This window comes from Sturnus vulgaris, chromosome 7 (genome assembly GCF_052056855.1).
Source record: "Sturnus vulgaris isolate bStuVul1 chromosome 7, bStuVul1.hap1, whole genome shotgun sequence".
NCBI lineage: Eukaryota > Metazoa > Chordata > Aves > Passeriformes > Sturnidae > Sturnus > Sturnus vulgaris.
This window is the reverse complement of record NC_142249.1, coordinates 16,384,109-16,410,451: the sequence shown is the minus strand read 5'-3', so window position 1 is coordinate 16,410,451 and position 26,343 is coordinate 16,384,109. Positions and strand designations below refer to the sequence as shown.

At 37.4% G+C, this 26,343-nt stretch overlaps 1 protein-coding gene across 5 annotated transcripts in view; it reads left to right on the top strand.

The window, feature by feature from the left end:
- The window catches only part of PARD3B (par-3 family cell polarity regulator beta), a 398,273-nt gene that overhangs the window by 14,307 nt on the left and 357,623 nt on the right, over positions 1–26,343 (top strand). For all 5 annotated transcript variants that reach the window (XM_088167895.1, XM_014880259.2, XM_088167897.1 and 2 more), the window contains exon 2: positions 9,901–10,002. In XM_088167895.1, the coding sequence (XP_088024021.1) occupies positions 9,901–10,002 (102 nt within the window). The remainder of the gene's footprint in view (positions 1–9,900; positions 10,003–26,343) is intronic.

Sequence of the window (26,343 nt, the reverse complement as noted above, 5' to 3'; positions counted from 1 at the left end):
TGCAGCAGAAAAGTTTTGCTGTTTGTTCTCTGTGGAATTCTGAAAAATATCTAATGGCTTTCTATGAGGAATTATGGATATGCTTCTATCATTTAATATGATTTTTTTCTTGAGTTTTGTCTAAAGCTCAGTTTATGTTAAAGTTTGACAGCATTCCAGCATGCTTGGTCTGCATTGTCTTACAGGCATTTGTATTCAGTTTTGTTTAGAGTCTGGTGGTACTCTGTCACGTCTTTGAAGGTCCCAGCTGCTTCTGATAAGCAGTCCTGTGTCAGCTGCAAATGCATTGATCACTTTATCAAAGAAAGGGCCAACAGTTGTAAACAAAACAATCTTAGATGGTTTCTCGAACCAGAGCTGAAGTGCTGGACGCCCTTGGAGATGTGAACCATTTATCATTTTTTGTTGAAGATCTGGTATCCTTCAGTGCTGAGCATGTTACAAACTTGAGTTGTGTTAATTTGCAGCCAGCCTAGTTTTTTATCTGTAACTATACTGAATGATTTGCATTTAAGGCATCATCAGTTTTTATTGGCAAAATAATAGCATTGTTCACTCACTTAAGGTGGACTTTATTTTTGAAATACACTACTCTTATACACATGCCTTTCTTACTTTCTTAAGTTTTTTTCCCCTCTCATTTTTGTGTGAAAAATGTATGACAGTTTGAAGGAATATATACTTCTGTCTGCCCACTTCATGATGGATTTTGAGAAATCATGGCTGTAGTCCTTAGCCCCCCCCACTGTTATCTTTAGGTAATCAAACAAAAAGCCTCACTCAGTGCTGATTAATTACTTGCCAGGTGCCTGGAGCTGGGTAGCAGTTTGCTTATTAGCATAACAATACTATGAATATTGTAGATAATATTTGGCATGGAGGACTTGGGGTATGAAAGGTAAGCCTTAAAATCTTGTAGGTTTATTTAGAGGTGTTTTGTTCTGGAACTTTTGTGTAATGGACTTGAAAAGCAAAAGGATATTCTTAGTTTATAACTGAAGATCAGTTTGCAATTATATTCTTACATTTGTGTAGTTATCTTAGATTCAGTACCTGGCATACAGTGTGATCCAGTTTTAACTGAGGCTTTGAAGGGGAGGTTTTGGCTGGTTGTTACAACTGTAGTGTATAGACCTGTGTCTAAATGTGTATCTCCAGCTTCCTTTGTAAAACCAAGACAGACATACTTGGTCTTCACTGCAATGGTCTTCTTAAATGTTGGAGTGTAATGTAAAGGTTGGGTATGTGATCCTCTACTGATGTATTTTCTGCATCATATTTTATTCAGGTAATATTCAGACAGCTATATTCAGAGTGTTTTTTCATTCAAGTTCAGTATAAAATCAGAATACTTTTATTTTTGAAGGGTTCCAGTGTTGCAAATCAAGTAAAAGTTGGAGTGTTAGGTGAAATAATCTGGGTCATTTTGGATTTATATGCCTGTGCTTTGTGAAATAGAGAATTCCATGATAGATAACAGCAACTTTTTCTTTTTTCTTCCTCAGACTGAATATGGGAGATAGGTATTTTTTTTTTTCCCCCCTGCTTATTCAACTGTTAGGATAACCCAACTCTCTTTTCTCCTTTCTGATGATAGTGAAGTACCTTCCCTGCCTTGTGAAAAATGAAGACTTTATTATTAGTACACAGTCCTAGTAATTTCTCAAAACATAATGATGTAAAGATGGCTAAAGGACAAGAAATGTAGTCCCTGTTTGCCAGAGGAGACTCCCTGTCCTTCCTTCTGCGGTGCCCTACAGTATGCAAGTGTCGAATGACTCAAGTGAAGAGTCCTGTTCACTGTGCTCCCCTTGTTTTATAGGCTGGGTGAAGGAAGGCCTTTCACTGTGTTCATGTTCTGTGGTTTGTCTACTAGGATCTAAGGCCAGGATCTTTAACAGATGAAACTCTGTATATAAAATATAAGCTGGGTTCCTTGTAGCTCACATCTTCACCTTGAGAGCTCTCTGATGTCTAAGCCCATCTTGCTGTGACAAGGTGGCTCTTATAACCACTAACTAACTCTTTGAGTTTTGTCTTCCCAGGGAAAACAGAATGTGTTAACTGTGTGTGAAAATTAATCAGAGAAGGAAAAAGATGCAAGGATGAGTTTCATACATGGAAAATGAAGTTTGGTATATGGTGGTGTGAAGAGAATGGGTGAAGACAGAAAGAAGTGATCATCAGTCCTTGCTGTTGTGTTTTGACTACTAGTCATGATAATACTTGGTCCTGTTAATTTCTCAGAGCATAATAATTTGAAAATGGCTAAAGATCAAGAAGTATCCTAGGTCCCTCTGTCTAGGGATGGACTAATGGTATTTTGGGCCATTTAGCATGTCAAAGATGAAGCTGATGATGATCTGTACTTGTGCTGTTTTAGGCCCCATTCCAAAGACTGAAAAGAAGCTCTGCTTTTTGGTTGTGCCTGGGAAGAGCATAAGTTTTTTCTGCTTTTCTCAGGATGGATAGCAGATTGTTTTTGTAGTAGTCCAGAGGCCTCGTGCATGAATTGTTTGATTGTCTATTTTGTGCTCTTGCCATCCTTAAGGGCCAGCAAGGCAGTGTGACTGGACTGTGCAAGAACTGCAAGTGTACTGAGATAAACCCAGCCTTTCTGACAAAGATGAAGGTTTCTCTACTGACCTGATTAGTTCTCCTTTTGACATCAGATTTTTAGCACTTTCAAAGTCAGAAACTTTAAAATTTGAATAATGAAAGTGATCTTATGTAAATCACTGTTTTTTCAGAACTCCTTTTCTACTTTCTACTGTTTGGCTGTATCATATCAGATCATGATTAGAAAAAAAAGTGCTTGAGGGAAGAATATGTTTTCCACAACTAGTATTAAGAGAGAAAATGAATGAATCTGAACAAAAATTTAGTGCATATGAAAATGCATAAAATTAGTTTTAATTTTTAAAATAGCTTGTTTACAGGGAATAGTTTCCTCTATTACAGTTTGAAAAGACTTCTTTCTAAACAGTAGGAGAAGTTGTGTTGTTTTGAAGAAAATAATCTTTAATTCACCTCATACTTGAATATTTAATTTATTCCTTTTAGGAGGAGTAAAATTTCTTCTGTATTATCTTACTGTGTGAGGAAAACTTCCTAACCTATCTAAAAAAGAATCAAAATATGTGCTTTGGTCAGAAGCAAAACATCACAGCTATAACAGCTTCGACTGGTGTTACTTCTTGTGGTCATGTTTTGGCATGAGGTTTGAAAGCTTGTTAGACCTGCTGTATTTATTGTGAAAGGCAAAGAGCTTTGTCTTCCATGTACTCACAAGTTTGATTGCTTGCAATGATCTTCCTTCTGTTCCCTGTCACCTCCCCCCCAACCCCCCCAAGGTAGAATTCCTCCCCAAAGATTCTTTCTTGTGTGGCTTTATTTTTATAGTACTTTATATTGTCTGGAGGACAGATTAGGAATCATCCCTTACAGTCACCTTTCTAAGACTATTTCTGCTGTATGGCCTTCTGTGTTTTCTGTAGTTTTATTTCTGGATGCTTAAAAGCAGTTTCTGCAGCTTCTCTGAGCAGACTACCTGGTCCTTTGCCCTTGCCTCAGCTTTAATTTCTATCTTTGAGTTCACTCAGTATAGATCTTTCTTAAATATTAATAACTTGAGAGAATGTGTGTCACTCCAGCTGGTAGAAGGCTATAAAGAAGTTTTATCTTCTCTCTAGCATCTTGCAGCATTTTCACTTCTAATGCAAGTGGAGTCAGAGTTTTGGTGGAGAGCAGTAGCACTATGAAATACACCGGGATTTTTTTTACTATCTCACTGTGTTGTAGCATGTTTCTCTTCCTTGTGTTATTTTAAAGATTTCTGCTGGTTTTGAATTTCTAACTGGAAAGGACTGAAAATGTATTGGCTAATGTTATGCCATAAAGACAATGTAATTAATTAGAGGTAAGAGTTTTTTTCAACAGTGAGTCCTAGAAATTTGAATTTGTAATGTGCTCTGTAATGTGTTAATGTAAACTAAGCTCTGGAAGCTTCCTGAGCAGTGATACCTAAATATTGCTTTTTCTCTATTTTTTGAAGTTTGTGAAAAGAAGATCCAATTTGTACTCAGTTAAAAGTGTGTGTGTGTAAATGTGTATATGTGTGTATGAAGTATACTCATGTATTTCATATAGGGAGGCTTATCCAGGTCAGGTCTGTGCCAGGAACTGCTGCATTCAGTAATATCTGGAAGAGGCTTAATCTCTTGTGAGGTAGCTGTTCATCTTTGATTTGTACAGAAGCTTCTTGTGACTCCTTTTATTCCATAAGATGTTATGTCTGTAACCTACAGTATTGAATGCAGTGATACAATTTTATATTTGTGTATATCAAGAGAGTAGAAGTGGTGGCTGCTTGCCTGCTGTAAGGATGGGGTGCGATGCATATTGGGGTGTTTGGGTTTTTTCTTGGGGGTTTCTCTTAGGTTGTACAAGGACATCAATGCACCTGTATTGTGGTGTTGCTGAGCTCTAACTGTTCAGCTCCAGACTGATAGTCTGTAGTGTGCAAATGTTTACTTTGTGATCAGCTCTTGATTTTGGAGACTCAGTATTCATATTGCTGTAAAAACAGAGCCCTGCCTCTACTGCAGCTGAAGATGGCAGCCCTGTTGGTGGCAGTTGAGATGAAGTTTGAATAAAGTACCACTTCAGACTTGTTTGGAGGTGGTTTTGGTGAGCAAACCAGAAATGGTTAAGGCTGTTCTAATTCAGTGATCAACTCTGAGGAGGATTTGGAGATGAAGTTTGAGGCTGTGACCAATCTTTTCCCTATGTTCCTCTCCAAGTTGCCTTTTGTGCTCTGCTCCCCAGGCTGTGATCTGAAAGTAACTAATACTCAGTGCTGTTTGGCTGTGCATAATGATACATTGTGTAGCCTTAAAATGCTTATGGAAATAATTAAATACTACTTAATATATTGAGGTAATACATCACATTGCAATTTATAGTCTAAGAATGATTAATGGTAGAATACCTCTTTTACTGACCTTAACCTAAAATATCCCTTAATCAGAAAATGTTTTATGATTATGGGATTTTTAATTTTACTTTTACAGTGTCTAAATGACAGAAGACAATGTGGCCAGAGGTTGCTCCTTTCCCCAAGTTTGACCTAGCATTTTTTCTATTGTTGTGTATGTGGAACAGACATATATGATTTCCATTTTTATGCTGTGTTTCACTCAAGTCTGTTTGCTCTAGTGAAGCATTGATGTGGAGGTACTTCAGAAATAGCAGCATGAGGAATAATTACTCAGTCCTAGTTCTGTTTTTTTTTTTTTTTTTTTTTTTAAGAGCATCCTATTGTTACTATAATAAATTAAAAATTCCAGTATAGGGTTTGGTATTAATTTTATGCATTTTGGACAGCGGAACAAGATACAGCATCAAACAATAATTGTCAGATTGTTACGTGGTGGTGTTTATTTTATTGATGGTCAGTTGAAACATATTTAAATTTCTTAGGATTCTCTTGCTCATTAACAATCAAATACCCAATGTGGACTGTAACATTTATGAAGTATGTTGCTTAGGTTTCAGAAAAGGAGACTGATACTTTTCTGTCCAAGTTGGGAACAAAAAGAATCAAGAATGCACTCCAACTTTTGGGTATGTTAAAAATGTGCCAGAATCTGTAGATTTATATAAAAACCTAACAATAAATGGGAGTGCTATAATTATAGATTGATTGGTCTTTCATTTGAATGTGTATGTGTTGACTGAAAATAAATGTGTAGAAGAATCTTGAACCTGTTTTAGAACAGTGATGGTGTTGTATTAGGTGGCAACAGCTAAGTCAGGATTCTGTGACAACATGAATGTCAAACCCATTTTTTAAAATTTATGTCACTTCTCTGCCTACATTGCACTTGTGCATTCATGTGACCTGGCTTTAATTTAACATTTGGTAAATATTTGCATAGTAATTCCTAAAGTGTTCTCCCACACATAAAGGAAATGATGATAAACAGCTTTTAAGTGGCTTGATGTTAAGCACAAACATGACTTGCAGCCCTAAGGTAAAATGCACATTAGAGTAACTGTTCAATATTCATTTGCCAAGTGCTGTTATGAATTATACCAGGTAACTTAGTAATACATTTTCTTTAAGTAGATTTTTACAGGTTTGTACCTCAGCTGAATCTCTGCCTAAGGGTTGTGTACTGTGCTGTAAGAAAACTTCTCCCCACTTGTGATGCTAGGTTTTTTTGAACTGTAGTTGTGTTTACTTCAAGATGAACTTTTTAATAGAAGAGCATTTAGGAGCATAGATATTCAGGCAACCATACCTGAATGCTGCCTAGAGCTGCCAGGCTACTGTTAGTGTTTTATTTTTACAAGAGACTTTTTTGTTTTTCAAAGCTAAGTATTTCTTTGTAAGCATGTCAACTTTTAATGGTGATGATTAAGAAGATACTGTGAAAAATCATTCTAGACACTCTCATTCATTAGGATAAGATTTCAGTCTCAAGCTAGAGAAACTTAAAGAAACAGCAATCAATTAGCTAAAAAAGACCCCAAAACTTGTCCTAGTATTTTAGAATACAGTTGTTAGACTTTTTTTACTTTATATTTCATAGCTTCTCAGCAAGTGCTTTTTCAGTAAGTCTGCCTGTGATCAGTCTGTTCTCTGATCAAAAATGGGATGTCATCCAGCATTTGCTGCTTTCAGCAGGTAAGAAGTGTTATTTCACTGGAGCTGTCTGGCACTGACCCTTCACACCGCCTGTCATCTCTGTTACTGGGTTCTGACTTTAGACCATTCAGAAAACACTGCAGAATCAGCAAACTCTCTGTTTTGCAAGACTTCCAGTAATCGACTTTATGAAGTATAAAGTTACTCTGCTCCTTTAGAAAGGCAATCTCCTGCCTAGGAGTTTTAAAACACATGGAGACCTGAAGTGTTCTTGATGCTCGTTTTGATTGTTCCATCATAGTAAAGCATAAGAACCTAAAAATAGAGTGATCCTTTTCCTGAGCAAGTTTCATTTTCTCTGGTAATGATCCTACCTTGGATGTACCACAGTTATGTTTTGGACCTGTTCTACTCCTTTTGGGCTCTAAATAATGTGCAATGGATTCTTGGTGTGAGTAAAGAAACAGAAGAAATAGATATATAGATTTTAGAAAGTTTTTTTGTTGTCGATTTGTTGGTTTGGGGGTTTTTGTTTGTTTGTTTCATTGGGTTTTGGGATTTTTTTGTATTTTGGGGAGGATTTTTTAAAAAGTATTTTTATTTTTTGTATGGACACTTCGTATCCAATGCACGGCAGTGTTTGGAGTTCATCCAAAGAACGGAAAATGTTCTCTGACTTGGAAATCGTTTTGAATGGCTGAGTGGGCTTTTTGGTCAGGTGAAGCATTGTTACTTTTGTGACTGTGTAGAGGGAACCTCCTCCACCTAGACTATCTAGCAGTAGCTACTATTTGCTTCCAACAAACGATTTTATCAAAAGCTCCCTGCTCCCAGCATGGGTATTTAACTTTCAGGGATGAAGTTCATATACACTAATAGAAGCCATTCACATTTGTTTTTCTGAATATTCAGTCTTGCTGTAGTCTGTGCTGGTTATTGTAATTGGGGAGTCCTTGGGATCAGAAGGTCATAGTGTGTTCATACTGTATGTACCTGAGGCACAGTATGTGTCTAAATCATTAAGAAGTGTTTTTCTTCAAAAGAAACTGTGAATCCTGCTCTTCTTTAGTTCTTCTACTTCGGTGTGAAATGTCATTGTTTTCTTTTAAAGCATCTTACATTGGCTGTGCTTGTTCCAAAAGATTGGTGAGGGATGGCATCTTCTGTTGAGACTATTTTAGAGATGTTCTCTTGATATTGCCACTAATGAAAATAATTAAATTACTGTATTTGCTGTGGCCCAGAGTAAAAGAAGGTGAGGAATTCGTGAGGCTTAATGTAGATTAGGGTGACTGTGTGTCCTGCCAACTTGCAGCAATCTGTTGGGACAATAGGGTTTTACACTTGTTTTTGCTTTGTTTCTTTTTCAATGACACATCTGTGTTGGTGCAGCTACTGAATCACAAATAGAAGTGAACACTGAAAGCAAAATATTCAGCTGTGTATTTTTTAACTTCAGCTTTATTCTTAACACTTCAACAGCATAATACATACAACAGGTTTTAATGTGTCTTCAGCTAAAAAGGTTAGCTGCAGAAGTTTGCCCAGTTAAGAGGAGTGTTTTTCAATTGTGCTGATTTAGTGCTGCTAACTATTAAAACCTTTTTGGTTGCATCAGTTAAAAGGTTCAGGAGGAACATCTGTAGCTACTGATGTGTTCTGATTTCACAGTATCATATTTTGTAAGTTTGTTGGTAGGGTCAAACTACACTCTTTTGTCAAGGTATCTACATTAGGTAAATTGTATGATCTAAGTTAACCTTATTTATTGCATAAAGGTACATTTATTTTCTGCCTTTTCATCTTGGACTTTTATGGTTATGGTAAAAATACCTAAGCCCTAGGCTTAGAAATAGAAATTTGAGCTGTAATAGTTGTCTACACTTTGTCACTTTGCAGAGAAAAAAGCATATTAATTTATATTCTTAAATTTTGTAATTTTGAACTTGTGATACCTAGAATGAACAAACATTTGCTGTTTCACAAATGGGTGGTTTCATTGCAAAATGAAATAAGTGCAGTAAAAGGTAAATTAGAGATTAAATGGACATGTTACAAATAGACATAATTTTAGATGCTTAATTGTGTGGTTGTCATGCAGCCATACTGTATCTAGTTACTCTTAACCCTCAGTTGTAGGTCATCAGTCATCACCTTTTTTTGTCCATTTCTGAAACATTTCTCAAAGCTGTGTGTGCATGGCCCTTTCCTGGCCCTCAGTTTTAGCATATTCTGGCTACTCTCCATAGTATTTGATGGAGGACTCAAATATGCTTTATCATACTAACCAGGCATGTTTTCTTTCTTCATTGTGCTGTAGCAGATGCAGCGTTCATCAGTGCTGATACCAGAGTACTCAAACATGTCACTGTGACTCACTGAGCTGCCATGTGCTCATTAAACCACAATAACTGGTCCTAAGGATAAGTCTTAACTAAGACACTTCAGACATAAATACCACGTGGAAGTTGTGTACACAAGTAGCTGGTGTATTTTGGGGACAGTGGCTACAGACTGTGTGTCTGCTCCCTGATTTTCTGTTTGCCATCAGGGAGAATTTGCTGTTGAGCAGTACACTCTGAGCCTTTTGGCTTCAGGCTCAGTGGAATGATGGCTGAACTCCTGGTTATTGAAGTAAAGGAATTAATAATGTATGAAGAAAGCATTAGTTTTGGGGAGCTAATATGCTCCCTGTTAATGTGGTACACAGTGTTGCATTGGAATTTGACAGTATTTGTGAAAGCAAACTGGGATTTATTTATTCTTTTGGGGTTTTTTGCCACAGTAGGATTATCAGCCTCGTCAGAGAAACATAAAACACATCCATCATTTCTATCTAAAAATATATGGATACACCTCCCCACAACCTGTCAGGAGTGGTACATGTCCATCCCTATATATATTTATTTAAATGTTAGTGCTGATAATAACCCAAATATTCTATCTATAAAGTATTGTAAAACAAAGAAAATTTTTTCTTATTTTTAATTTATGATTCAAATTAGAATAAGATCGGTAAGGAAATAAAAATGTAGGTTTTAAAGATTTTTTTTGTGTAGTGTTCTGTAGGGCATTGCCTTGTTTTTCATCTGCAGTTTTCATTTGTTCTCAGTTTCAATTTCGAGTAGTGGCTCCAATCTTCTACCTTGTCACTGTACAGGGAAAACAAGTGGGATACAAAACTGCTTTGTCTGAGAGCACTAAAATCATGCAAGGGTAGGTTAAGAAGTCTTGTGTCTGTCTTCCAGGATCCAGCTTCCTGGGTAAATATTCACCACCTGGAGTATACAGATGGAGGAATCCTGGACCCAGATGATGTGCTGGCAGATGTTGTGGAAGACAAAGATAAGGTAGAGCTTGCATGAAAATATTACGTGTCTTTTCAAATAACAAATGCTGCTTTCTCATTTCGTGGACATCTGGCAGGTGAAGTGGATGTTAAATATTCTTAAATACATCTGCCCATAACTGCTGGAACTCTCCCCTTCTGGAGTAGAATGGGGGAGTGGGAAGCATGACCCAAGTAGTGAGAAGAAAAGCCTGGAAGTTCACTTAGGACTTAACCTTTTCAAGCTCTGTATTTCTTTTTATATCTATATTCAAATAGCATGGTGAAAGAATGGTTTTTACAAGACTTTTTAATGCCACTTAAAATATCTTCTATAGTCTCTTCCTTTGCATGGAATTAAGTTTTTGAGAATTGTTCAAATGTCATGGTTAAGTGTGGTGAAATAGACAAATCCTATGTTGAGAAGAACAGCTACTTCAATCGTTAAATTTTGAGAGGAGTTCCTATGATTTGCTACTGAAAGTCCAAGTAGTCTACTTATTAATTTTAAAAGCTGTGTGTCCCTAAATTTCAATTAAAATAAGACCAATTTCCTTTCTAGGTAGAGAAGTAGTAGCTGCAGAGAAACCTCTTTTAATTTTATTTTTAATTGTCAGAAAAATTTAATTTTGGGAAACTTACTGGTGACTTATTCAGCACAGAGGGGGAGGGGTATTATTTATAAAACTTTGCTGATTTTCTCTTTCTTTTTTTCTTCATAAAATCAGAGGAAAAAATGTTTAATGGCTTTAAACTGAAGATCCAAATTTGGTATATGCCTGTGCTTTTAGACAAATTGCTTTGTCTATTTAAAGTGCCATATGCTTGATGACTTAAAAAATAATTTAGTATATTGCAAACAGAATTCCTAGTTTTGTATGCTGTGTTGATTTTTCGATGACTTAATATGAAGCAGAACATTTTGTTTATGATTAATGGGATGCTGCTTCTTTGTATCTTAGAAAATTGTTTAGGGTGTACTTCAGTGTCATTTTAAGGTGGCTTGTGTTGGAATTCTTAAAAACAGTGGAATGATGTTTATTACATAATCTTTTTTTAATCATATTTGTGTTTCTTGCTTGTCCATATTTACAGAAAGTATGCTTAAGACACCTTAAGACTTTTTTTTTCCAGGAGTGTTTGGAGACAAAAAGACTGAGATCTGAAATGGAACCACTGTGTATAACGGATAAGACCATAAGCATACGATGTCATAAAATGAGATATTACATCAAAGAGAAATGCTTTGCTGGTCTCATTAGTTAATGAAAATTAGTATGTTTACCCAGGATTTTCTCTATTTAAAGTACTGATAGAGGAACACTTGTGGAAATGTGAGCCTCAATGTACAGAATATTTGATATGCTATGCAATTTTTAACTTGTGACCAGAGCCTTTGCTATACCTTGATGGTGGCTGTCACTGGTTGAGTATGTGCAGCTGATAAGCTTCTAGGTCACAGCTGTGGGTCTAAGCTTCCTCGGTTATAACAGTGCCAAGTGAGGCTCTGAGGCTGCCTTGGGGAAAACTCGCTGGGAAACTGGAATCTTACTCTTTGAAGTGGTCTGGTGTGGTTTGGAAATACAGCAGACTCCTCAATTTCTCTTCCTCTGATTCCTCTCAATTACATGGGATGTGTCATTATCATCTTGTCTTCTTCAGAATGGCTTGGTGAAACAGGGATAAGAGACTTGCCGAACAGAGCAGCTGCACTGAAAAAACAGATTTTTTTGATTAAGGGAGAATGCTGTAAGGGATCTGGTGGTCTGAGAGGTTGAAGAATTCTTTCATTTGAGAGTGGAATTGCACCATAGCATGTGTGAGGAGCTGTCCATACTACCTACTTAAAAAGTTTGATATAATCTGATACCAAAGACCTAGCCCTATTAGAGGCTTACAAATAGTTTTGATAGCTTTATTGTGGCCTGTTGGTCTTTGAGCCTTCACCAGCATTATTTCTGAGAATCTCTACTGGGGGACCTTTAAGCTTTGCCAAGAAAAAAAGGAGGGGATATTCAGGTCAGATTGACCTGTTATTTTATTTGGTGTTTAAAGTCCCCGAATAGATGAAGGAATTTTTGCTACATTTACCTATGCTCTGCTTGTCTTTGGTTATGATTATCTGTATATGTGGTAAATGAAGAGGCCACAGGTTTGTTGCTCCCCTGTCCTTGTCATCCTTTGCTGTGCATCCAAGCTAGTGACATAGGTTCACATTAAATCAGTCACTATAAAAATAAGCTTGCACTTAACCTCAGTGCCTTTAACCAAAGATGTGTTTGGCACTGCTGGCCATTAAGCTCTTCTTCAGTGGCAGAGGAAAGCTGGTGCTTTTTGAAGAGATAATCTGCTCTAGATCATACTTTGATAGCAGTAAATTAGCACAGTTTCTTCAGAGGAAAATGTCTTTGCTAATCTATTGAATTCTTTCACTATGACAACAAAACAGTGAGAGTGCTATCAGATAGAATTTATTTGGAATTTCAAAAGCTTTTGACAGTCCTTAACAATAGACTGTTAAGGAGGCACAACTATTCATGAGGTAAGCAGCAAGTGCTGTGGTGGGTTAGTGAACAAATGAGAGGGAACTGAAAGATGGAATAAACGGTGAAGTTCCAACCCTGAAGTAACAGCGCTGGAATGTGTAGTGCCCATCACTGGGAGTGACAGTGGTTTTGAGCTCTGCTGATGTTAACTTCCTGACTTCCTCTTGAGCTCCAAATTAATCAAAGTTCAACAAATAGGCAGTTCAGTGGATGGTATTAAGACCTGTCAGCCGCACAGTTATGCATGCTGGACAGAGTGGCATTTTTTAATTGCCTGTAAAATTAGTATTACATGTGCTTGGTAAGGTGTCATGGGAAAATGCTTTGGAAATTCTACTGGCTGAGAGTCCCTCTTGCTGCTGTTGCCTCAGCAATAATCTGTGGCCTGAATTGGATGTCAAATTTAGTTGACATGGTTTTATAGAATAGCTTTAAAATAGCTTGTTTTCAGTGAGTTATCCAGCAACTGGTTCATGTCCTGATAATCTGAAGAAGTAATTAAATTCCCCAAGTCTCGTCAATTAAATAAGAACATGCTATTTAAATTGTCTGATTTGAATGTTGAAGTTATAAAAGGAATCCTCTTTGGATACTGTTCTTAACAGTTCTCGCCCTTGAAATGAATTCTTGAGCAAGAAAATGTTCTGAAAAAATTTCTTTGCTGTGTAAAAGATGAAGTACAAAATGTTTCCCTTCATAGCATTGTATACATGGAACACTGTGCTTGGCACATGTCTTAAACGTACAAACTTAATGTACCCATCTAGCCTTGCTGCTGACTTTTATGTGGAATCATGTTTTCGTATACCTGCAAACACCTGGGGATGCTAAGAGGATGTAATGAAGACCCGTGTTAAGTTAGAATGTGCTTTGATTTATAGGACAACAAGCTTCCTAGATCATACCAGTTCTGCTCTCTGAATAAATGTAGAAGTCTACAGGGAAAATACACTTCCAGTCAAACTTTATATGTATATATGTGTTCATATTTTGACAGGATGAAATACAAGCAAAACATGTTTATAGATGTGCTTCTTTAGCGGAGCCCTTCCAAAATAGGAGATGGTGGTCTGCTGTCAGAGTGCTTGGGTTGTTTTGATTTTGTTTTGTAGATATTTTTCATAGGTTTGTTTGCTTTTGTGTCTTGTTGCTTGGCACTTTTTGGTTTTTGTGAGTATCTTGTGTGTTGTTTTGTAAGACAGTGTTTGCAAGGGCAGTATTGTAGTAGCTACAGTTGAGCCAGCAAAGCTGCTGACAATTTTTGTAAAGGTACATTTTCTGATCAGTGCAAAAGATTAGGTATGTCATCCTAGGAGGTGATGTGGGTTGAAGCTCTCCAGAGACTTGTTTGTTGGCAGTTCAGCTGCTAATGGTGGGGGATATTCTGTGGTGTGGGGTGGTTTTTTATAGGAGTGGAAGGAATAAAAAAAGTAAGTCATTGTGATGGGCATTGTGCTGACGCTGAAATAGCAGGATTCCAATATGATCTTAGAAATTAGTTTTTTCTCAGGTATCTCCTTTGTTAAATATAGATGAGTAGGGGTTTTTAACAGCAGCAGAAGCTTTTGAAGGACACAAAGCAACGTCAATGAAATGCTGAAATAGTGACACTGTTTCAAGATTTGTAGTGACTGCAACTGTCATTTAAGTGTTTCTAATGATGATATCAAGTAAATGGTATGAATTAAGTGTAGCTCAGATACCTATTTGAGCTAAGCATTTAATGAAATATTAAATAGGAAAATCAATGAATTCTTTATTCTCAGCTCACTACCAGCAGAAATGCAGTATTGAGAAAACATGTCTCCTGGATGGTCTCTAAACACCAGGGAAATCAGCTGCTGGCTGTTCAAAGTGGCTATTGGGCCATGCATGCTCCTGATAGGAAGCTCAAGATCTGGCTGAAGCTTTTGTCACAGATGCTAAGTAACTCTGAAACCCTACTTCAGACAGAAGCTTTTGCCGGAAGATTTAGTTTCAGTGATGGTTTTGCAGTTGTGAGGCTGGTTTGGAGAAGTTTTTTCAACAAAGCAATAAAAATGAAGCAGATGTGAACTTCGAGACTGTAATTATACAAAAGAAATATTTTTCAAGGTAGAAAGACATGCTGACAGGCGTGTTTTCTGTCAGTGAATTTGGAACTTTTCTGTTGTTTACAGGCAGGTTTAGTCACTGGGAATGATGACTGTCTGGGCTTAGCACTATAGAGCAGTTATTTTTTGACCTGGGTTTGACTCTAGACCTTTAGGGTTGTCATTTTCTCTGTGAAAGTGATGGCATGCACTAATGTGCAATGTATATTTAAATTACAGTGAGTTAATTCCACCTTTCATCAGTTTCTATTCAACCATCAAATCCCTCATGAAACAGAAAAGTAAATCAGAGCCACAGTAACTCTTAGGTAAGTATAGAAGCTCTGACTGAAGACTATGAGTTGATCAGTTCTACATCAAGGTGAAAAATGGTAAAATTAAGTGAGAATGAGAAGGGAGCTAGTGGATAGAAATGTCTCAGTTTAAATAAAGGGCTGGGGTATCCTGAGGCAGCTTCTCCTCACATGGAGTTATAGCATTGCTGCTTTAAAAGCTTCCTCTGGATATTAGTGACAGAGGCCTCAATGCTGGTTTGTTACCTGCCAGTGTGTCAGCAGAGCCTGTAAATATCATGATTTACAGCTTTTTTGTTGTATGGCTTGATTCTCAAATATATGATCCATGCAAGTAATGCATACTTAAGTTAGAGAGATGCTGTTTGAACTCCAGACTTCTGTGTAATTGAGCTCTCTAGAGTTTTGTAGCTTTCTGATAACTGGGGTGTAGAGTAGAGAGTTTTTTATTCTTTGGTTTGTTGTACACTAGTATATTATACTTGTTTGGGAAAAACGGGAAGAGATGTGAGACTTCATTACAGCTGAGAATTTTTACCTATTGAAGCTTATGCTGCAGTGGTTTTTTTTATGTAAACTCCTCTACAAAATATTGCATATTAGGCAAGTTTTCCTTGGAGAAGTTAAAAAAATCTCTTTTTTGTAAGAATGTGAGAGAGGCGTCTGGTAGCACAGAAAGCAGTTTGATTTTAATTTCGTGTTATGTGGAGGTAACATTGGAAGTGTGCAATGGACACAGGATAGTTCAAAATGGTGTGTTATAACCTGGACATTCTGTGTCTTTCATAAAATCTGTATCAAAAAGAAAGAAGTATCAAAGAAGAAAAACTTGCATCTTTTCTTCCTTGTAAGGTGGTTAATATTGCTGTGGACTAGGGTTTTCACACAACGTTTTATGGCATTTGGTTGGTTAATACCATGGCCCTATTATTGCTCTAATGTGTGTGCTTTTGCTGACTGTTGAAGTGGCTGCAGCAAATACACGCTTCAGGCTTCTGACACTTATTGCTTGTGGCAGAGTCTTGGTTACACTTCTGTAAATTTGAATGCCTTTTTGCAAAAACAGGTGTCCAGAGGCAGCCAATTTTGAGGTTTAATTCCTTGACATTAATGAGGTAAACCAAGGGATTAGTAGATCAAAAGGCCTGATGCAATCAAGATGAGGAAAATGAAGTTGCAGAAATTTGGCAAAACTTGTATGTAAGGGTTGCTGTTCTTTGATTTGGTTTTAATGCATTTTTGGGGCTTTTTTTTTTTCACTCTTATTATAATTTTAAAGTTGTGGTTGGTATCTCTGCCAGAATATATGTAGCTGTTTGTGACTGTTCCTCACTGCCTCTGGTTTTGTATTTGTATTTTGTGATTTCAATAATGAGATACTACAGATGCCCAGAAATCTTAAAATTTTATTAGCAAAAGGATAACTAACAATGCATTCTACTTTCAAACCCTAAATTGTAAAAATTAAAATGGATTTAACTTCCATTCTGAATAGCATGTTTACAGCCTCCAAAAGCATAATGCAGTATTAGCATCTTCGTTACATTTAGAGTACTCTATTCCTCCCTTGTGTAAATTCTTTGTAATAAGTTCCAGCTGTTATTTCCAATAATCAGAGTTATTAGGATATGAAATTGTTATTGCTGACAGTAGTTGTTTATTTAAATATTCATATCTAGTTTTGAGTGATGAAGTTATAAAGACAGAACTGTGAATAAAATCTCCATGCCACTTCTGTTCTGTCAAGGGAATCCCAGTAGAAGCTCTTTAGCTGTCTGATGGTTGGTGATACATTGTATGTCCACAAGGAAGGGAAGTATTAGGCATATTTTAAATAATACCTTTATCCTTATTTGCATCTTAAGGTGTGGAAATATGGGACAAAAGAAAATCCAAGAACAAAATTAGGGTATCAATCCTTTTGTGCTGCATCAAAGGAAGCATTACCAGCAAGCTGGGGGAGGTGTTTGTCCCTCTCTACTCTGCTCTCATGAGACTCCATCTGGAATACTGAGTTCAGGTCAGGATTCCTCAGCACAAGAAAGATGTGGACTTATTGGAGAGGGTCCAGAGGAGGGCTACAAAGTTTATTTGGGGGAAGGAGCACCTATCTATGAACACAGGGTGAGAGAGTTGGGATTGTTCAGCCTGGAGAAGAGAAAGCTCCAGGGAGACATTGCAGCCTTCCAGTGCCTGAAAGGTCATAAAAATGAGGGAGAGTGACTTTTTACATGGGCAGACAGTGACAGGACAAGGGGAAAGGTTTTTGAAGTAAAAGAGGAGACAGATGAGATAGTAGGAGCAAATTCTTCGATGTGAGGGTGGTGAGGCACTGGCACAGGTTGCCCAGAGAAGCTGTGGATGCCCCATCCCTGGGAGTGTTCAAGGCCAGGCTGGATGGGGCTCTGAGCATCCTGGTCTGGGGGATGGAGTCCCTGCCCGTGGCACAGAACTGGATGGTGTTTATGGTTCCTTCTAACCTAAACCATTCTATGACTTTTCATTGGTTGGAATAATGGCTTTTCTTGTCATCTTGACAAGGCTTTTGGACTTTTACAAAAGGACAGCACTACAGATGCTTGCTAAGAATTTCCACTGGATTTGTCTAGGGCTTACCATTAATTCAAAATCAATCAAACAAAAAAAGGCATTGGGTCTGGGGTCATTCTTACAGAGAAACTGTAGACCTTGATTTGCTGGCACTTCAATGAACTAAGATGGTGTTTTGTTTTTGCTATTGACAAAATAATATGCAAACCAGTCAAGCTGCAGCTTGTTTTTTAAAAAATGTTTTCACGCTTTTCAGGAAGAAAAAGTTTCATGCAATTTTGAGCCAGTGCTTGTTTAGGAAACAGATGTCTGATTTCACTCTTGTGTAGTAGGGTATGCTGTGAGCCACCATATACATATAAATATATTTTTAAAAAAGATATTTTGGTAGTAGTTGGTCTGTTAATTTCTGACATAGGGCCTGAACTGTAAGTACCGGGGGAGGGGGCAAAAAATCGCCATCATTAGTACTTACTAAGCAACTTAGTTTATTTCAGTAATGCACTGGCTTTTAGAATTCAGATTATGAAGCTTTGCATTTTTATGAAATTTGTTTTAATTTCTTGCTGCAGAGGTGCCATGCATTATTCAAGATTATAAAATGATTTGGATTTCAGGAGCATTTGGATTTGCTGATGAGGATTTCAAGCTGTGTAATTATGAAACTGTATGCACATGGGTTGGAAGTTCAGAACTCATTAGCGTAATCATTAAAATAACCATTTTTAAGTGTAGTATTACATTCTGGGGTGTGCAATTACACTATCATGTGCTTCTGGTTACTGGAAACATTCTTGTTACTTCAGGTCTAGCAATATGCTTCAAGATAAGTTCATAGCTTTAAGAACAGACACCTGGTCAAATGTTGCTTAGGTTATTAAAGAAAATTCCCTTTTATAGACTTGGAGCCATAACATGGTGCCTGTATGCATAAATTTACCTCCTGTTTATCCTGGAAGAATTTATAAGCTTTTACAAATTTAGTGCTGTCTAATGTAACTTTTCTTAAAATATAGGTATCTTGGAACATCTTGCAAGAGTTAGTTATTTCAGTTCTACCTACTTTAACACTAGTATGGGCATGAAGATTCCTACCAGATGGACTCCACAGTTTTAGTTTTTTCCAGTGTAATGTTTGTGTTTGAACATTCTGAATTGTGAACTTTCTCTGAACATCTGTAACCACCAGATTTTTTCCAATTGTAATGAGTATTCCATTACTTGTTTCAGGTTAAAAAAATTTAAATAACTGTAATAGCAGATCTGTGATACTAAAAAGATAGTTTTGAAATAGAATTTCTATTTAAATGCTAAATGGGAGATTTTTGGAGTTAAAATTCTCTTTATGTAAGAGACATATAAATCTGGAACTTGTGCTTTTCTAGTTTGATTTTCCTTTCATCCCTCTATCTGGTTAGTGTTTTGGCTTTTCAGACTATTAAAATCACAGAGCGATGCAGAAAGTTTGGTACCTGGGTCTCTTAGTTTTTAGGGGGTGATTCAGCCCTTACACTTTCTCTTGACCTGAAAATGTGTTTTGTCATCTGGGCACTAAGTACTGTAGCTAATTGGTGATCTAAGTGAAGCTGTCTGTTTTCTGTTCCTGGCACAATGGGGGGGAACGAGGTCATTCTAAGTGCATCTGGCCACAGTGAACTGAATGAACAATCAAATTTCCTGATGAAAAGAAGCCTCATATCTCTTTGTGTAAGCATAACCTGGTGGAAGAGTTACTGCTTCTTAGTGATTTTCATTGATGTAATAAATACTTGGAATTCTGTATACAGGTGTTGATGCTTAAGTGCCTTTAAGCACACACATTTTAATGCTTACCAGGGGAGCATATAATGCTGTAGCCTTGTGGTGGTAAGATAATTTGGTGGGTTGTCTTGCTATATAAAGTAAGCTGAGCTCTTAAATACTTCCACATAGTGGTTTAATTATGCTATGTTTTGGAAGCAGAGAGAATTGGAGTTGTTCAGCATGGAGAAAAGGTGGCTTTGGGGACATTCATTGCAACCTTTCAGTGCTTTAAAGGGGGCCTGTAAGAAAGATAGGAACCAACAGTTTTTAGCAAGGCCTGTTACAATAGGACAAGAGATGATGGTTTTGAACTGAAAGGAGGCCAGTTTAGATGAGAAGGAAGAAAGTTTTTACAGTGAGGGTGGTAAAGCAGTAGAGCAGGGAGGAAACAGATGCCCCCTCTTTGGAAACATGCAAGGTCAAGTTGGATGGGTTTCTGGGCAACCTGATGTAGCTGAAGATGTCCCTGCCTCTGGCAGTAGGGTTGACCTAGATCACCTTTAAAGGTCCTTTGCAACCCATACTATTTATGATACTATTATATCATATGTCCTATTTAAAATGCATATGAATTGAGGAAGGGGTTTTTGTTCCTTTTTACAGTTGGGGCTCCAAAGATTCTTTTAGTGCAAGGAATGAAACACTTACTGTGATATACCTTGTTTCCCAGTGGTGAAGGAGAAGTTTTGAATTGGTATTTCATTCCTTTTCAGAAGTGACTGTGTTCTGGCCTAATGAATTGTTGTTTGTCTGTGTACAGTTTTGGGAGAAGTATAGTAAGGTTTCCTTATTTTAGATTGGTACACAACTCCTGTATCAAGTTCTGTTCTTCTAAATCCTGTGACTCTTCCCTCCAGAAAGTTAAAGCTTGTTTAAAGTTTTGAAACACTGGTAGAAATCTCTTATATTAAATCACTTATTTCAGCAGTTGCAAACAGTTTGGGATTTGTGTTTTGGCACTTTCCATTTGTAATGGAGATGATGTGCTACCGAGATGTCTAATACAACTGCTATTATGAAAGCAAATACTTCCTACAAGTATTAAAACAAAACCAACTCAATTCTTGTGTGCAGGTTTGAGACATCAACCCTTATTTTATTTGGGGCATAGTTGACATATGTGAGGAAAATAGATTTTAAATTGCCTTTGAAAATGCACACATAGAATCTGGCATACATGTGCCAACTTCTTGATGTATGCAATGTGGTGTTTAACAGAAAGTCTGCCCTAGTTTAACTTGAAAATGCAGGGAAGGGCACTAGCTCCATACTTCAGCTCAGGAGGCAGCTTTGTGGCTGAAGCATAGCATACTTCCATTGAAAGTGCCAAGTAAGTGTGAGTTAGTGCCTTCCTTGTGGGGTGGAGAGGCTGATGTGTGTGAAAGGCTCTGGGGATAGAGACATACGGACCTTTGATGTACCTGTTGCACAGTAAATACCTTCCAAAAAGCTGTAGAAATAAGGGAATATGCCTTCATCCTTTTGAGAGTTCAGAAGTATCTTCTGCAAAGCACCAGAATATTGTGTTCATAAACTGCTTACAAGTTTTATGGAGTATGTTTAACCCGGAAGGAGGCTCAGGGGAGATTTTCTCTCCCTACACCTTTGTGAAAGGAGATTGTAGCAGGGTAGGTCAGTGCCTTTTCCCAGGTAACAAGTGATAGGACAAGCTGGAATAGCCTCGGGTTGCACCAGGGAAAACTGAGATTGGATCTAAGAAAAAGATTCTTCATCAAAAGAGTGGTCAAACATTGGAACAGGCTGCCAACAGGGAAGAGATTGGGTCACCATCCCTGAAGGTATTTTAAGGTGTGTAGATGTGGCACTTAGACACGGTTTAGGGGTGGACTTGGCAGTGCTGGATTAATGCTTGGATTCTGTTGTCTCTAAGGTCTTTTCCAACTTAAATGATTCTATAATTCTGTTCAGTATCAATGTTTTCGTATCCTCTTATTCTGTGACAATGGAGTTAATAGTAAAATTGAGCTAGAGTAGTTTGAAGGCTCGAGTCTTGAGGGATTTTTAGTTTTCCTTTCTTCAAGGACAGATGGAACAGTAGTTCAAGAACTTCAGTAAAAAAACTAATTCACAATTGCACATTTAAGGGTCAAGATATAATGCTGCTGTTACATGATTAAAGTTCAGCTAATTAGCAGAAAAAAAAAGTTACAAAAGAATCCTTAAATAAAAATGTACAGTCAGGAAAATGTTGTGAGAAATTATATCCAGGAGTAACTAGTCTAGTTGAAAAAAATGATGTAATGTTACGATACTCTGAACTGTCTAGAATTAAAATGTTTGCTGTGCTGACACCTTCTACAAGCCCTTTTACTGATTTCATTCAATAATAGCTTCACATGTAGCAGTTCTTTAGGGATTTTGAGCCTTCCTTTTCTTCAAAATCGGATGAAGCTATTAAGAGCTGTTCTCTCATTGTTGTAGTCCAGTCCTTGCTTTTTTACTCCAGACACTTTAGAGACATTTAACAGCATTCTTGTTTTTGAAGATTCCTGCCCCATTATGAGAGATGCCAGGTGATCCAGAAATCAAAGGCTTGAGAAGGAGAAATAGGAAAAACATTTTGAAAATATGCTAATGTTTTTGGGCAGTGTGTGTTCTGAAGAGTATCAAGGTAATTCTAACTTCAGGTTTGTGTAGCAAAACTATCCATAAAAGTATGCCAGATGATTCCTTAAGTTTTGCTGTGCAATAGTGGATGATGCTTTTCCCTGTACATATGTCTTTAATTGTCTAGTTTGTTTTCTGTTGGGGTTTAGCTCATGCTAATACCCTTATTTTCTAGTGGTATACCTGTCTATTCATATAACTGAAAGTGGCTATTTGCAAGAAGGAAGTTAACAATATTTTCTTCAGGACTGAAGGGTTTCCGGCTTTCAGGATTTTACTGCATTGTCTAAAAATCAGAGATTTTGCAAATCATTCAGATTTGAGAATCAACACACGATGCCTGAATATTAAGAAGCATTGGAATTGATCTGTTGCTTGGAACTGTTTTGGACAAGTGTGAAAGAAGTGGTGTGAAGAGCAAAGGAGATGTTAAAAATGGTTTTTAGAGTAGGCTTAGCATTGCCTTTGCTGAGGACAGGGACTACTGTGGAGAAGGAAGGAATGTGTGTCCAGAACAGCTGGTACAGTAGGTGATGGACTGAGTTCACAGAGAAGGACAGACCTTTCTGGCTATCAAAAGTCTGGGTTCTTGGAGGAAGACCAGGCTCAGAACTCTGAGTGCAACTGTGTCACTGCTTTCTGCTCTTGCCTTAGGTGGTAAAGTAAGGGCAAAAGCAGTGACACAGTTTGTCCTGTGGCCATAGAGCAGCTGCAGAAGTGGAGACTTGTGAGAGGTTGTCATGTACTGTTCCTTCTTCAGGACAGAATGCTGGAACTGGAGGAAAAAATTTAGAGCATCTAGACCACTTTTAGCTTTTTCAGTTCAAGGCTCTTCCTGGCTTCCTTTGCCAGAAGAAACCTCAGGATAAAAACATTTGATAAAGAAGTGCTTGATAATTGTAGTGGAATAAAATATAGCCTTTACTGAATATGTTTGAATATACACAGTGAATATGTTTGAAGTACATTTATGTTAGCAAAATGATGTGGAATGTCAATTGCAAACAATGTATGGCGAAGGGTGGTTCTAAAAATGAAGTTGATTTATTTTTACCTTGGTTGAAGACTTCATTTGTGGATGCTATTTCTGTTACTTTTTGTTGAAAATTGAGTTGAAGACTAGCAATAGTCAAAATGCAAGATAAAAATGTATGAACAGCTATCCAAGTACAGATGTGCATTATGTGGTTTCCTAGAACAGCATTCAAATAGTACATGGCCTTATACCACTGTTTTTGCCAAGTTGCATTTCTTCATGTGGTGTGTGATTTCTTACTAATTAAAACTAGATAGTTTTCAGTCCACAGGGTTTTTTTTTGGTTACTCTCTTCCTGATGAAACCATTTCATGTCTTCTTTGCTTTTTCAAACAAAATAAGAGCTAACTTTTCAATGAACTCAAGTTCTACTCTTATATGATTATTTAGCAGGCTATAGTAATTATAGTAATTAGGGTTTTTTTTAAGTACACCTTTTCCAATGCATTTTTAACTTTAAGGTGTAATTCTCAAGAGGATAATAAAATACACCACAGTAGATCATGCAATCAAGTTAAGTTAATGTAATCAAGTTGCTAATCATTTTCTTGGAAGAACTTCTATTAGAGAAGATGAAGACTTGCTCCTCTTTTGCTGAAGAAATGTCCTCATTTGCTGTTGATTGAGGTCCTAAGCTTAAGCTGCTAGGTTAAGCTTGACCCAGAGGCACTTTCAAGTTATGATTGCTTGCTTTTCTGTGACTACACAAAGATTACTGACTGATAAAAAATCAAAGAACTGAATTTCAGAGTACTGAGATTTTCCTGATCTTAATATTTTACGTGTTAAAAATCTGAGGAATCTTTCATATGGTGCTAATGCATTTTATATTAACACTTCTGAAACTTTTTCTTAGATGACATATTTCTTACATCGTTTTATGTTCAGCCTTTAAGGAAGGTTTTTCCAAAACTTTCCTTTATATCTAATATCTCCCTGTAGCAGTCAAAGCCTCTAGGAAAAAATGTGTATGATCAAGAAGTTCCTGTGGGTCAGGGTAGAAAAGTGATGGTGAGATGGACAAACAATGCAGCAACAGGCATTAGGTGTCTTAAGATACTTTGCTATCCTTTTGTGACATTGAAGCTAAACTGCTGAAGGTAGATAGGAGATGTATTATGTAAGGAGCTTTGATCACCATGTGTGGTGTATTTAGTTTTCAAGTTACCAGATCTTGTATGAAGCTAAAACTACCCACTGGCTTTATTTGTAATCTTTGTATAGAACTGTAGTTCTTATTTCTATGCCTCCTCCCTGTAAACTGGTTATAGTAACTGTTGAATAAAGGAGTGAAGAATTTCAATTTCTCCTTTTGGATAATAGCTTCTATTTTGTTGTTCTGTATAGTAGCAGCATTCACTTAATGGCTATTTAAGTAACACCTTCACAGCTAGAATACTATTGAGTCTCATGTATAAGCACAATCTGAAAAAGGAAATTCATTTGAGAGTAGTAGTTAATCTAAGAAATAAAATACGAAGTGCACTTCAGACAAGATGGGGCTTTTTCCTCCCTATAAGGTTTTTTTTTGTTTTGTTTTGTTTTGTTTTTTTTTTTTTTGTGAAGATGAAGGCCTACAAAGGTACAACATTTTCGTGTTAAGAATCCCCTTCTTGAAAATCTTCCCTGCTCCACCCAGCCCCCACAAAGCAAGCAAAGGACTTGTAGCTATGTCTAGTCTCTTTACATAAGCTTACATAAGTGATTCACATTCCCATTCCCTATAGCCATTTTAGGATGCTGTCCTGGTCTTCTCATGCAAAAGTGAAGATGGCAGCAGTTGTGTACGGCTGTGCTTATGGAGTCTGTTAGGTTTCCTTTGTCTCTGGAAAAGGGCTTTTTCTTCAGTAGCTGAAGGCTCTTCTTCCAAAAGAGGCACTCAGAGACACTGAATGTTTCTTAGGTTTGGTTTTGCCTTAGCTGTGGTTTGGTGGCAGTCTTGAGCCAAGCTCAGTGTGTATTTGCTTTCAAAGATACAGTTTTGTCTCTCCCCACCCAGTCCTGCTGCTTTTGCCCTCTGAACTGTACGGAACAGTTCTGCATTTAAACTAATGTTACACAAAACTTACACAAAAATTTTACATAAAACTTAATTGTTTTTACCCAGAACAGTTTTCCAAGTTAATTCCTTTTGTGGGCTCTGTTTTTGCCAGAAGTGGTGAGAGGCAGTGTTTCTGGGTAGGGGAGGGTGTTGCTGACAGCATTTATGAAGTGGTCGTGCTGCTGTGGTACACTGGGAGTTGAGTCCTGTTCTTTGCTTGCAACCACTACAGGAAGAATTTCAGTTCCAAATTGTGTTGCTAAGCAATAATGCACTAAAATTGGACAGTAAATGTCCTTGAGAAAATAGGACCATCTTTCACTCCTTTGACTGTGCTGCTTTGTTGAGCTGGGCTTTCTTTTCTGTAGTAGCTCATAGGTTTTGGAGATTTTGTTGCCATTTCACAGTCTAGTTTTTGCCATTGTCCTCTGATCAAGGAAATTACATTTGTTTCTTGGAAGGTATGGAATATGTGAATGATTTATATAATGAATTAGACTGGGAAATTGTGATGGAACATGGAGTAAGAACTGTCTTACACCACTTCATGTACCTTTCTGCTCTGGCTGTTGCTCTTGTATCTGGTTTTCTTGGGAGTTCTGTCTGTAACCTGGAAAAATGTACTTGTTGGCATTGCCTCTCATTCTACTCTGCAGCTCTGGCTTTTAAAAGGAGGTTTTAGAATTAGGTTTTAGGACAGGTGTGGGGGGGGTTGAAAAAAAAAAATCTATATACTGCTTCATCCAAATGTAATTTGGCAACCAAGAAGCTGTATTTCATGAAGTCAAAAATATTGCAGAACACTTGTTTTTCACCTCCTTGGACCAAAAAAAATGATGTGGAGAAGTATTATGCTGCAGCAGAAAGGGCTTTGTAGCTATGCTGATTAGCTGTGCTGCTTCAAAGTTTAGAAAACTTGATGATTGGTCATATATAGGGGAGGAAAGCCTGATAATTGCAGCAGTTGGAACTTCAGCTTTTCTTCATTAAAACTAATGAGGATATGAATAATTCTACAGTTTGGAGGTCTGAAAAGCAGTGCAAGACCTGGAAATAGAGGCTGTGGGCGTACTGAAAAGCCTGTTCTTGTGCTGTGATACTTAATTGATCCACAACTGTTCCAAAAATCCCAACCTTTACATTCCTGTCATCAGGCACTGGGAGAGTTACAGCAAAAGGTTCAGAATGCTCTGGATCATTATAAACATTGGCTATCCGGTGTTTGTGGGCTGCCTGCTTTTCTGCTTTAATTAACCATGTTCTGGTAGTTGAACGGAGCTTGAAAGTTAATATGCACAAATATTGTAGCACACCTACCTGGCTGGTAACCACAGAGTAGAAGAGGAAAGTTGAGGATGTCTGTGTCCAGCTTC